Below are 14,770 nucleotides of genomic sequence, written 5' to 3'. Positions count from 1 at the left end.
CATCCCTGCTCTAGATTCCCCACCCCACTCTGCTGATATTTCTATCATTGAAAGGGGAGCCAGCCAGTAGTGCTCGGACAAATCTGTGAGCAACTCTGCAGCACCAGCAGCTAGTTGAAGGTCTTACTCTCACCCTGCAAAAAGTGGCCGAGATTTGTATTGAGGAAGTAAATATAAAAAACTGTGCAAAGGCATCCATAGCGTTTAAACTATCTGTGACAACTGCAAATGGATTAGCAGCTAGAATATGAGTTGGTGATACACAGCTGCCCTACAGTCCACTATAGGAATGGATCGAATGAAACCTACCATTTAATTAAACAAACTGCAATGCAAGCCAGGAATCATTTTATTAATTAGTCCTCGTCTATAAAAAGACAAAAAGTAAAAAAAAAGCACCATTAACATTTCATACACAAACACTTACACTCATCATCATTAGAAAATCACAAATGGCTGTTGTGTGCATCTTTGTTTTTTTCAATGCAGTCAGTAAGCCACATTCAATGCTACCACTACAGCCAGCCTAGGTCATTCAAAGCAAACACGAGAAATCACAGTAAAACAAACCTATTTGGCTCATAAAATAGAACATGATGCCTATGAAGAAAGTGACTGGGCATGTGTGACCATTTTCATTATTTAAAGGACTGATTTATTTTAATAAACAAATTCATACGCTGAATTACATTTGATTGTTCCACTAAAAACAAAAGAAAAAAAAAATTATATATACACCCCATTTCTGTATACTGAAAAATTTGTACATTAGACATGGGTTACTGAAGTATATCTACACATATTCCCATGTGATATCTTATACCTATAACACGGCAATGTAAGCAACAGGCATTTCTGATTTTATTCCTTTTAGATTTCATCAGTTACTACAATTACCGGTACATCATTTTCAAGAAAACCCAGTTATGTGACATTGCAATACAATATTTAGGGTACCCTTTGATATGCCATTCATAAATGTCAAGGTATTACCAAACTCAATCCAAATAGATTATACTGCACTATAAAGCATTCTGACCCCCGCACCCCATAATAAGGACAGAAGTCCAGTTCAAGGGAAAACCTTGAGTAAGCGACCATGCAGACGCATAAAGCACACCTTTACCCATCACATCAGCCATTTTTCTTTGTAGGGAGACCAAATCCAGAAGTGTTAGTTGGAGCCATCTTGACCAATGTATGCATTCATTTATCAGTCAGATGATCTTAGCAAGCTCTACCCAATTTAATGACCTAATTGGGTGGCTGAAGTTATCACATATCCAGTTATACTGCCATAGTTTTGTGAAGGTGTAATGGTAAAAATCTAAATGTCTAGGTAAATTTTTTCTACGGACAGTAAGTGACTATTCCACAAGCTGTTCATCAGAGGATATGTTCTTAAATTGCATAGAGGTTGCGTGCGCTCAGTAACTGCTATTAGGATTTGGGCAGAAATGAACAGCTAAAGATTGAATGGCATACCTTATACCCAACTAAGATGAAGTTTAAAGGCCATCAACTCAAGTTGAAAACCAACATCAATACTGTACATTACTTTACATTAGTCAAATACATTTTGTATCAGTTACAAAAGACCATGCAGCAAAATCTCTAAGAATACAGTGACACAAGCTTACCCACTTTCCTTCTTACAGAACGCTCATCCAAAGATGTAACCATTTGACCTTTTTTACCCCGATTTATGTGAAATGCAAAGGGATGTGTAGTACATGTATGACCAGGGCTCACACCATGTGAATGGGACAGGACACGCACTCACGTCAGCATTCCACATAGCTTCACTCAACACATCTGCAGAAAGGGTTTCCATGATTTCATGCGACACTACCTCCACTAATGCAAGTAAGGTTGGGAAAAAGTGCCTTCACATGTCCAACAGGATTCATCTATGATCAAGCAAAAAGTGATCGGTCCACATATAAAATGTCTGTTCTATACCACCAAAAATGATCGCCTTACTCAAATAACTTGTAGAATATGGAGTCTGCAAAGAATGAATGTTGTAGGGTGACCTCGTTAATTACTCTGGTTATGGTTGGGCGCATATTCTGAATACAGCAGGGTGGCAGTGTTCAAATATTCAGGCCTCAGTTTATGGCATGGAATTAGGCTTTGTTCACACCTGCGTGGTTTATTTCCATTGCTCTGTCATAGAAGCAGAACAATGACATTTATGGCAGTTCTGGATCGGTCACATGACAAACAGACGATTGTGCCATTGACTATAATGTGGTAGGCTGGGTTTCCCTCATATGCCAAGTAGCGCTACATACAGCATTGCATTGTCTCTGACAGAGTAGTCTCTAATGCAAATGTGAACAAAGCCTAAACTGCTTTAGTCTGCACATATCGGGAGCTTTACCTTCAATACATTAGTAGGGTATGTTGACATCTAGCAGATTTGCTGCAGAAATCTGTGCAACTGAAATCAGTTTCATTCATTTAAGTGAGGAAGTTGCTGCTACCTTCAAGATGCATTCAAATGATAAGACACATACATTTCTGCAATAAGTGTGCCACATACTAATCCTCTTTAGGCCTAGTTCACACTTCAGTTATTTGCTCAGTGAGCCAAAACCAGGTGCTGGTCACAACAGAGAGCAGATGCAAATCTTTCCATTGGACCTCATCTCGGTGGAGGCTCCAATTCTGGTTTTGGCTCACAACCACTGATGGATATCACTGACGTGTAAACTAGGCCTCAGTGGACTTGCTTCCCACACACTGCACAAGAATTCTACAATTCTGTAAGGATTTCCCAAATTTTACCTGTATTTATGGATCACCAAACCTCAAGAGCAGATAAAAAAAAAAAAAAAAATGAACCACTAAAGTTGAAGCTTGAGAACTATCTATATGACAGCAAATGCCTAACACTGCTTGTTGATTGTGTGGCCTCGGCGAGTTTAAGTAGTCTGCAAAGCACTGGTATGCAGCACCGGTAAGTGAGGGGCCACACATTAAGAGTAGAAAGGCTAAAGCAAGAAAAGCCCTTTCAGTGTAAAGGTTGTAATCCCACACCCACTCCGCTGATTAACATTTCTACAGTAGACTACGGTCATACAGGCAAATTGTTCCAATTTGGAATCCCTTACAGTTGTGCTGCTCCAATGACATGGTGGTTCATTATATCAAGTTGCAGAAAACATGGGACAATCCAATATAGTTTCTAGGTCTCTAGCATTACTAAGCAAAAGCCACAAATGGTCTATGTAGGATGCCCCGTGACATTAAGCAAGATGGTTAAACTTTAGAGGGGCTGTCCAGGATTACAAAAACATGTCTGCCTTCATCCAGAGACTACTGTCCAATACAATGGGTCTGAAATCACAGCTAAACTTCACTGAAGTGAATGGGGCTGTGCTGCAATAACACAACCTTTACACAGGTGTGGGGCTGTTTCTGGATAACCTTTTTACATACGCAAGGGGCCCTGTTTCTTCAAGGAAAGCAATGTCCAAAAATGAATCCAGCTTTTTACAACATTCAGTGATAGAGCCCAAATCTCAATGCTTCAAGTATTGCCTCTTTCACTATTAAACTATGGAACTAGAAGGTCAAATGTAGAGCCCAAGCCACAGTCAGAGCTCATGCACATGGCAGTAAGTATTTTGCAGTCCGCAAATCGCAGATACTGGCCGAGTGCATGACGCCATATTTTTTATTTTTTTACTCCTGCGGTAATGTCCTATCCTTGTCCGTAAAATAAACAAGAATTGGAGAACTGTTTTGCGGGGCCACGGAATGCACTTACGGATGCGTGTGCTGTTCGCATCTTTTGTGGCCCCGTTGAGATGATTGGGTCCACAACTACAGCCGTGTGCATGAGCCGTTAGGATGTGTGTGGTGGTCAAAAAAAACTTATAATAAAGAGAAAAGTTGAATTTGGTGTCTTAAAGGGGCACAACAAATAATGAGGGATTTTTCCCTTCATCTTGAGACCTCTGGACCTTTCTGCAAGTTATGTATAATATGTGATGCCCTGCAATGGCGCTGCTGACTGCCCTTCCCCTGTGAGCTTAATATTAAGCTGCAGGTCCGTACCATTAATAGCCAAAATCATTCTGTGATGTTGACCAAGACACGGGCTGAAAGAATACGCTGGAAATATAGTTATAATTCAGGTGTACTCTTGAGGAGAGCGCCCACCCCGCAGTGAATGATTGCTCTGTATGCACATATACACAGCAGCATGTCGGCAGGTGGGAGCACCATCCTCATGAATACCGCAGACTCCTGGCTGTGCCTACTGTATTCCCTCAGCGCCCCTATTTGCTGGACAGCAGGCATACAGATAGCCGGTGGCAGAAAGAGGAGTAAGAGCATCAGAACTGGAAATATGCATGGTATAAACATTACTATTAAAAAGTATAAAGGCAATCATATGGCACAGGTACATTAAACTAACAGAACAACTGTGGCACCATCCTTCCTTTAACAAAAAGTGTAACAGCACTCACAATTATTTTAATTTATAGCAGCATTTTACACAGTTTGTGTTAAAAAGAAAAAAAAAAGAAAAAAAAAGTTGAAGAAAACAAAGTAACAAAATGCTTAAATTACAACAATCCTTTGTGCACTCACTGTAAATTTACTGGTTTGATTATTTACAAAAAAAAATTAGGTTTATTTTTTATTTTTTTTACATGGAATATGGTATTACAGGAAGCAAAATTACAACTTATCTACAAATACTTTAATACAACTAGGGACAGGTGGTGAGGAAACTACCCTCTTGGGTTGAGGTTTTTATCTTACTACGAGGGAAGTGCCTTACTAATGTAGAATTTAACATTATAAAAACGACTGTATTTACAGTGAAAAAAGCGCGGAGCCACAAAACTGTACACATACAAGTGGTGTCTAGTGTGGATCATGTGCAGAAATAGAAACCAGTGACACGTTTTCAATATCTTTCAGGATGTAATGGCAAAAGAGACTGACGGATGAGACTTCAGGCCCTTTTACACAGGCCTGACCAGTGGCCCATATAAACATGGCGCGTTTACGTGATCACAGCAGCCCATCTCTCCATGTAAGCAGGGATGTGCGGCTGACAAATATAAATCATATGGGGATGAAAGACATATTAATCTTTTATTCGCATACTTGCAATGTAAATGTAGACAACCAGCACCAGCGACCTGCTGTGACATCAATCGTGCTGGTTAGGCTAGTTTCACATCTGCAGTGATTATTCCAGCAGGCAACAGCGTGCCAGAATTCTGCATATCCTCCACTGCCGGAAGTATAAAGGGGTTGGTGGAGATCAGGACGCATTCTGGCAAACACGCAGAGAATCAGCCAGACAGAAATCTCTGCGGTTTGTGTCCGGCCAATTCCTGCCATTCCCTGCTGGATCAGGTGGCCGGATCGCAGATATGAAACTAGCCTTAGGTTAGCAGGGCCGAAATCTGGCAGTGTAAAAGGACCCTTACAAAATCTCTCTGTAATGAAAAGATTTTCTTGTAATGGACTAATCAATGTTTGAGGAAAGGCAGATTTCACCCCAGCAAACAGATGCTGTGACCACAAATACAGCAGACTGTGATTTTGAACAAGATGCTATTTTAAAGGGAACCTGACACTGTGAAAATGCAGCATAATCTGCAGGCAGCATGTTATAGATCAGGAGAAGCTGAGCAGATTGATATATAGTTTTATGAGAAGAACATCAGGCCGTGTAAATCCAACTTCACACAGAGAATGCAATCTTCCCTGATAAGTTGGCCCCAGTGTACAACTGCTCAGAAAAAGCAGAGAATTAAAAGGGATGGTCAGTATCTAGTACTAGCTGAACATATGCTTGGGACAGCACATACATGCAGCTAGTAATACCCATTATTAAACTAGTGGAACTGATGTCCGACAGTTTAATATGAATAATTCACACTTACCTGCAGGTCTGTTCACCTGCTTCCAGACAATGCACTCTGAAAATTAACGCCGAGGTTCAGTCTATCAGCAGCTTCCATTCATTTACACCTGGGACAGACAAGGGAACTAGTGCATGCTCAGTCTGTCCCTAATGTAAATGAATGGTGGCAGTGGACAGACTGAACCCTCCATTAGCAGCCATTTTCAATGCAGATAGTTTAAAGGGGTCCTCTGGGATAGATTTACAACGGCTGCCAGCAACCTGTCCTAGAATGTGACCAACACCACTCGCAGAGCTGCCTGGGAGGGTAAGGGGACAGGGCCTCACTTCACTCTGTCACTTACATATACTACATATTCCTGTCAGGCTGCTCAGCCATGATGGCATATCATAGGCAGAATCACATCATTACCATCTATTGAAGAGCAGTGTAGTGAGGTCCTGCCCCCTCACCCTCCTAGGCAGCTCTGAAAGTGGTGGCAACCAGTCCTGGCTCATTCTGGGACAGGTTGTTGGTGGCCATTTTAAAACCATTCCTGGAGAACCCCTTTAATACTATTAAAAACACCAGCTAGTAATAGATACTGGCCGACCCCTTACACAAGCTACCTGCAGACTACACTGCACTTCGTGGTGACCGGTTCTTTTTACGTCATCCCGATCAATACATGTTGACAGTCTCAAAGATCAGAAATGTATATACAGCTCTGTGGTATTAAACCTGAGAGAATTTGCTTGCCTTCTGTGTCTCTATGACTAGGAGGCACAATCAGATGTCTGACGTCATTAATGCTGCAGGCACCACTAAGGTCTAAAGGGTTTAAAAAAAAAAAAAAAAAAAAGGCTTGGATTTCAATACTTCAACTGAAGTTACCATGCAGAAAAAAAAAAATCAACATGTCCCTGATTATCAGTCTACCAGTGCATTAAAAGGCCAAAATGCTAATTTCTTTGGCAGCCAAGGCTAATGCGCCAATGCCTCGTGGATCTGTGTGTTGTAGCAATATGGATTTACATTTCTCCAGCCACACTCCATCTTTAAACCATAGTGCATCCTGTTCTTTGTAAGACTGACAAAGGGAAACATTCACTTAACAGACATGGGAAAGCCTTTTAAAGCTAAATGTATGTCGTCTGAAATTCCATCAGTAAGCAATAAAGATAGCCAAACCCCAATATCATACATGTTTGGCACTGCTCATCTGGGGATGGAAGGTGGGCAGGGGGTTGGGGGGGGGGGGTTGAGAGAATAATAAAATCCAATGTTTGAGACCGATTTGTGTCCCAAACACCCCGAAATCTGATGTGAGGCATTGCAGAGGAGAGTCTAGTCAACATAGTGCCTCAGGTCACCCACTGCCGGAGCTTACAATGTCAGAATACTATCATTGGGGTACTAGTCAGACCTCTCTTCCAGGTCATTTTTTTGAGTGACCAGGTGAAACACTTTCATAGACATCAAAAGGAAGCAACTTTGATACTTGGCTCCTGGAACCTGTCCTAAGAACCAAATAATTACAATGGGCCTACAATGTACTACATTCATATCAATGGCAAATGAGACTGACCAGAAGCAGCATGGCCTGCAGGTCGCACAAGCTGAACATGCAAGTTGAGAGGCAAAAAAGGGATGAAAAAAAATTCTTAATATTGCATGGACATATTTAGTAGTGTTAGTAATGCTGCCACATTAAAAAAAGGCAGACTAGGTTTGAAATCCATCCTCACTCAAAGAAGACCTGCCAGCTACTTTAGTACATACTTACTTTCTTCGTGGACTACTAATTCCAGAGCATTTTTTCTTAGAATGTGTTGTCCATCCTCTATTATTCCTCACAAAAAAACATATGAATAAATTGACAATTGGGTGTTACCAGTGTGTCTCCACACAGTCTGACACTGTCAAATCCTTTGACAAGGGGAATGGTGCCAACAATTCTAATTAAATACTCTGGAGGAATAACAGGAACCGGACAAAACATTATGGAAAAAGATGTTCCAGAATTGTGATCTCATGGGGAATGCAAGTATTGTCTTAAAAAAATAATAATAAAAGTGTCAGGAGTGGTGACTGCCCCCTTTATACGTGTTGGCTTGTAATTGACAATCTCATACAAACAGATATCTAAATCATCATACCTGCCACTGGCCTATTGCTATACAGGACAAAGGAAATCAAATCAGCCGTTTTTCCACAGTACAGAGTAGACAGTTATGTAATAGCAGCCCTCTTAAAAGCTGAAGAGACTAGTTGTTCTCTGCAGGATTGCCCTCATTTGGTATTGAACCTTTAACACAGTACACCACAGGCCCATCTCACATCCAGCAGTAGTTTAAAGCCCTTACGGAAAGAAAGCATTAGGAAAAGAATGCCATATTCATAATCGTGTGGATTAACATAAGACCAGAAAAAATGGCCGTGTAAGGCATCTAAAAAAAACAAACAAAAAAAAAAAAAAACTTCCTATGGCTTGTATCTGACGAATGATATTTTACATGGGTTTAAAAAAACAAAAAACAAGAAACCAAAACGGTTTTAGCACATTTTGCAAGAGAATCCAGGTCTAAACATTAGAATGTCCGCATGAGAACACAAAAGGTCATTCTTCCCACTGAATCGGCAAGTTGCCTTGTAAAGAGCAGAGTTTATCTCACTGTTGACGGCAAGCCAGAAGAAGTCTGTGCAGAGGTTACATATAATGAAGTGTTGTCCGATAATGGTGGACCTACAGAATTTCCATTAGTTGGGGAGCAGCCCAATTTCAGTTTTTCCAAATATTCTGCATGAACTGGCTTGTGGCACTGCAGGACTTTCAGGGCATCTTCAACTTTAAACCACTCCCTCTTCCTCCCTGAAACATAGGGAAAAAACAAACAACCAGGTAAAGGTTTCAGCCTAAGTTCCAATGCCAGCCTCCAATCACTGCTGTGAAAGTACAATACAACAGCATTCAACCGACTACTCATTTTGAGCTAAAAATAATTTTTTAAATTGGACTTTATTAAAAATGGTGTCCTTTTTTCTGTACAGAGCTGAGATGCTGTAGTAGCACCCTTTGGATTTTCTGTATTTTCTGTCAGACCAGAAGCAGACAGACTCCTTAGCTCTGCTCTCTGACCTTATGAACAATAGCTCAGTTCTTAGCTTACTGAAAAGAATGTGGCTTAAATAAGTGTTTACGACCTCTCAGTAATTTAGAGATAAGGATTATTAGAAGATACAAAGTGAAACTACCAGTCACACAGCTAGAAAAACAGTTAACCCTTTGCGATAGAACAGCTCAATATTTTAATAAAGGGCAATTGAAAAAATTATGTTTAGTCAAAAATGAGTAAAATGCAATCATAAAAAAACTAAACTGCCTCCGATTATATAGAGATTAGGCAATGGATATTAATAGGCATGAATCTTTGTGTAGTGATAGCCAAAGTAAATGTTGCTGGTGGAGAAGAGCAAGGGCCCTATGAGAGCGCACACTTTTCAGGGCAGTAAATGGGAACGAGCATTCATAGGAACGCCCCTTCCCGATAATTCACCAATATAATTAAGCATACGATGAGCAAGCAAACGCTCGTTTGTCGGCTGACGGGCATCTTTCATCAGAAGAAGTGAATAAAGGAGGAATGACTGCAGTACCAATTGTTCCTCCCACATTCAGTTGCATGTGAATGTAATCAGGCCAGTGCAAACAATCCACCATTAAGAAAAATAAAAATATGTGGAGCTCACCATTAAAACATTGTCCTTTATACTAACATACAAGACAGCAGAGACAAGAGGAGAAATACAGCAGAATCCTCTCTTATCTGCTGTAGTTTTGTGGCAATTTGAATAATGGACAGTGGCCATGTGACCGATGTACAGTGATGTCACTGGCCTAGGAACAGGCTGCAACGCTCAAACCGTTGAGCTGAGCTGAGCCGATCCAAACAGATGATTGGATCGGCTCACACTATAACAATCGCAAAAGCATACAGCAAAAGTGATAACTTCACTTCATCTTTATTAAAAAGTAAGCAGTGCTCACCTATGTTCACAGAATCCTCCCAGTCTTCTAGAACCTCAGTGACGGTGAGCACATACACGTAAGTCCTATGTTTTCTATCTTGATTCTGCTTACAAATGGGAAAAAAAAAGGAAATCTGCAATGTGACAAAATAGGTGCTAACACGCGCCATACAATGGAATAGACTGACCGCACAAAACAGAGCTATAGTACAATATTTGGGACCAAAAAATGCCAGTTTACCAGATGCTAACAAACTTCATTCAAAGTATATAAAATATCAGCTGAACATGGGGTCACATTCTTGTATTCCCAGAAAGAGTAATGCTAGGATGTCATCTCTTCCATTACTCGGCTTTCTATTGGAATAACAAAACCATTTCATTGGTCCATTTGACCATTACAACTGATATCTTTACATGTAATGTAATTTAGTTCTAGAAGTCCACAAAAATACAATTAAAGAACACTCACCTCAAATATTCCCAGGAGTCTACCCAACTTCCCCTTCACACCAGCCTGTATAAAAAAACAAAAACCTTTTAAGAAATTGTGCTTTAAATATAAAGACCTTTCAAGATAGTCATTAATGTTCTATTCCCAGAAACCCCCTTGAAAATCCGGACAAATTTTCCTGGGTAAAATATAGACATTGGGGTTACTCAACACATCATTGCATAATTATTTTGCTCTGGTCCCTCAAGTGCAAGTTCTCAAGGTGCTCTGTAAAACCATAGGAAATATCAAAGCTACTGACTGCATGTTACTAGGACGTACTGGAAATGTTGCCAGAATGATGCCCATGCTTGACATCTTCTGGAGCTATTGCCTGAGGCATTTGCTAATTTCCAACAATTGGCCAGTATAAATCGGGCACCCGATTGTTGGCCGACTGGCACCTTTCATAAGGATGAAAACTAAAATGGTTTTCCAAGACTTGAATACTGATGAACTACCCTCTGGATAGTTTGTCAGTATCTGGGAGAAGCCCAACACCCGGGAACCCCTGCTAATCAGCTTAACAAGCACAGAGTGGTACACTGTATAGCGGCTGTGCTTGGTATCGCGCTCAGCCCCATTCACTTCTATGGTGCTGAGCTGCCCCTAGACCACGTGAACATGACATCAAAACAGCCCCAGGGAAAGCAGCGAGAAGGCCGCGGCGCTACTGTATTCTCAAATAGCTGATCGGCGGGAGTCCCAGGTGTCGGACTTCAACCGATCAGATACTTATGATCTTTCCAGAGGATAGGTCTTCAGTATTAACATATCAGGAATTCTCTAACGACTATTGGCAGCACATCTCCTTGTGTAATCAGGGATGTGCTTCTGATAATTAATAGAACAGAACAAGAGAGGAACAACTGTGGTAGCAATAGTCGTCCCCCCCCCCCCCCCCCCCAAGTCAGTTTGCATTGGTCTATGCAATCAGGATGGGGCAAATGAGCCTCCGCACAACGGATAGTGTACTCCAGTCATTAAAGGTCTTGCTCTGGTGGAAACACAATACTGTCGTAAGTTAATAGGCAACTGACTTATCAGCAGTTTGAGTATATGCTTATCTAACACTAAACACTACAAGGTTAAAAGACAGCAATCTGATCAAGGTCATGCCGGTGGTGAATGCAGAGTGTAAAGCACTAGGATAAAAAAAGATCTTGATCTCTCTATTGCGGTTGTAATGTTTCTCTTCATTTATTATTGCAGCACGGGTCAACACACTCTTTATCTGAGAAATGCTAATTCCAGTCAGCCAATTGCTCATGTAGTTTTCCTAGCTTTCCGAGGCAAGGAAAGGAATAATATCAGGCAAATAGGACCACATACTTTCACAACGCCCAGATCAATAAAGAACGATGCAAATATAAGGAAAAGATTTTTTATGATGATACCTCTTCATAGACTTCTCTCACTGCTGCTCCACCGGGCTCCTCCTCTGGCTCCATTCCTCCACCGGGAACAATCCACTGGTCCGGGTAGCGACTACTGCTGACCAAGAGTATCTAGGATCGGAAACACATTACAACATCATAAACCTTAATAGACTCATATAAAAGCACACATATGTGAAGTTAGTATACCATTTTAGTTTCAAAGCAAATTTGAAATCTATTTTTTTCCTACTGACAACCCCTTTAACTTTTACAGCCTAGTCAAAAGGCATGTACCTTTGCTTCTGCAACTAAAAGGTATCTCACCAAATCACCAACAAATAAGAAACTGGTCATCAATATATGGTCCACGTCAGTAAGCACTGTGAGAAACATGGGATTTTAACCCTTTATAACAATGTCAATCTAGAAATTACATTGACCCCAGCACTACTGAAAGCAGTCTATGTCACAGCTGATACACGTACGGGTTGATACTGTATGCAGTCTCAAAAAGGCATTCAGTAAACATTTCCAGTAATAACCCATCAGCTTATGTACATAAGCAGCCAGCCATGTCTATAAGAAATTCCAGGAGAACAGGCATATACTGTGTGAGAGAAGGGGAGACAAACCAAATCCACATAGAAAATTCATCAGCAAAAATTCATGATGGAGAGCGACCGCTGCACTTTTCAGTCCCAGATTCAGCAAAGGCCCTTCGGCGGTTGCAGCTGTCACAGACCAGTCCATTGCTAAGAAGCAGTGGCCTCGGCAGTTACATGTTCGTACTACCAGAAGTACTGCATGTGACCAGAGGCTGCCGATTGGGTGCTGTGATCTTGTGTGGGTTACTAAAAATCTCCGCCGATCAGATATTGATGGCCTAACGACGAGCCATTAATATAAAAGTCCTGGAAATCGACTAACTAGGACACATAGCATTTAGGACAAGCTGGGTAACAATCCATGTAGGAGCTATAATGGGGCGGCACCCTAACTTTCCCATAAACTAATCTAAGTAGGCCTCATGCACATGACATGTCTTGCCATCAGCAAACCACGGATCTGCAAAATATGGGCACCTTCCACATGCATGCTGCAATTTTCTATCTCCCTTCTCCAGAACTGGCTATTCTTGTCTACAAAATGGACACGAATAGGACAATTTGTAATATTTTATGAAACACACGGAGGCGGACAGCACACGGCATGGCATCCATGTTTTTTGCGGCCGTGGACCCAAAATACAGTCTTGTGCATGTAGCCTAAAACAGATGAATACTTTTTTGTCCCCAATTTGGACAACTCAAGAAACCACAATCACTATCTGCTGGGAAAATACATCTCTGCTGACCAGTGAAATAGAGGACTAAAGGCCCCCTTTACACGAGTAGATAATCGTTAGAAAAAACATGGAATAGAGTGAAAGTGATCAAGTATAGAGTACAATCGAACGGCAAGCAATAGTTGTTTAGGTTGTCATTCTTTCGATCGCAGATTTAGACACTAAAATTGCCATCCAGCAAAGATGAGTCCACAGTCTGAGGACATGCAACTATTAGACAACACTCTATGCATCTAAAGGGTTGTCGCTGGAACGACTCCTTGTGTAAAGGGGCCTTAAAAAGATGGCATTACACATTAGTCTAAAATTGATCAAAACAGACAATCAAAACCAAAATGAATGTTTATCAACCAAAAACAGCGCATCATCATGTGAAAAGTTGGTGGTGTTCAATATTTTCGTCATGATAGATCTCTCTTTGAAAGAACGTTCCCAGGAAGATCTTTCGTTCATGGCCTGGTTTCACTGAACATGTATAAGCAGTTTGAACTGTAACGTAACGGCCAATATGGACCAAAATGTGGATGGCCGTGTCTGCGAAACAACGTTCACCACTTCTATCTAGGGCCTCAGTCATACGACTATTTTGTGGATCGGATGCGGAAACATTCACTTCAATGCGGCCAGCACACCGTGTGCTGTCCGTTCCGCGGTCCCACAAAAAGATAGAACATGTCCTATTCTTGTCTGTCTTGCGGACATTGATAGCACATTTCTAGGGGAGTCTGGAGCACGGATACAGTCCTGTGCATGAGCCCTAATGTGTATGGCCCTCTAGATCTGCGATCTTCCTTTTCCTAAAGTTTGTTCCCTGGTGTCTGTGCTAACAAAAGAATTGCATAAAACAGCCTTTCAAAGTAAAGTACTGCACCTTCCATTATGAGTAAGGCAGTAAACTTAATTGAACATGTCTCACTCATATCAATCATTTACACGCTACACAATTCTGAGCCTTGAACCCGAATCTCCAGCCAAATCAAGATAAGCCTGCCTATTGAGTCGCTTACTCATGACAGCATGGAATGCATAAAATGTGCAAGTGCCGGCAGCTTCAGTTAATCTTTAATACAGGGGATTTTACACAATGGAAACATATTCATTGCTGGAAATGAACAATAGGAAAAGTAAGGGAGAAAACTGCATATGCACAGACCTGTATTGCACTAGGGAAGAAAACACTTGGCTATCAGAAGCGTTGTGGGCTGCTGAGGATACAACATGTCAGGATCCACATAGGACACCTGACTGGACCTCCATGTCATCAGATTTTCTCATGGATTCCCCAGCATGGTACAAGCCATGCCTTATAGAAACACATGGAAGTGCCACACTGACTGCAATACAGATTGGCGCTGCTCACCTGATTTGCAGTCCATGTAGTTCTTCTGGGCACTGTGTACATGACACATTATGCCCAAGTGGCAAGAAGTGATGCCATTTCATTCCAGGGGGTTAAGAATCAATGCACTCTGTCCTACAATGAATAATATAGCAATAAAAAAAAAAAAATTGAAAAAAAAGCTACTACTATCAGTACTCATAGTTTTGTCTCCCTCACTCCAGAAAGTCAGAATGAATTGTATTTAAAGGGAATCTGTCACTAAAACCAGTCGCATGTCCAGAGGTGCGCTTGCCAGCCTAG

The 14,770-nt window shown here is 41.2% G+C and overlaps 1 protein-coding gene across 1 annotated transcript in view; it reads right to left on the bottom strand.

The window, feature by feature from the left end:
• Positions 1-558: 558 nt before the first annotated feature.
• NUDT4 (nudix hydrolase 4) overlaps positions 559-14,770 on the bottom strand; it is a 35,671-nt gene continuing 21,459 nt past the window's right edge. The window contains exons 2-5 of the mRNA XM_044280510.1: positions 11,802-11,912; positions 10,384-10,428; positions 9,931-10,015; positions 559-8,754 (exon numbers count right to left, since the gene is read on the bottom strand). Of these exons, the coding sequence (XP_044136445.1) occupies positions 8,549-8,754; positions 9,931-10,015; positions 10,384-10,428; positions 11,802-11,912 (447 nt within the window). The 3' untranslated portion in view covers positions 559-8,548. The remainder of the gene's footprint in view (positions 8,755-9,930; positions 10,016-10,383; positions 10,429-11,801; positions 11,913-14,770) is intronic.

Source organism: Bufo gargarizans, chromosome 2, assembly GCF_014858855.1.
Source record: "Bufo gargarizans isolate SCDJY-AF-19 chromosome 2, ASM1485885v1, whole genome shotgun sequence".
Lineage (NCBI taxonomy): Eukaryota > Metazoa > Chordata > Amphibia > Anura > Bufonidae > Bufo > Bufo gargarizans.
Note: the sequence above shows the minus strand (reverse complement) of the source record. Positions and strands in the feature narration are given on the sequence as shown.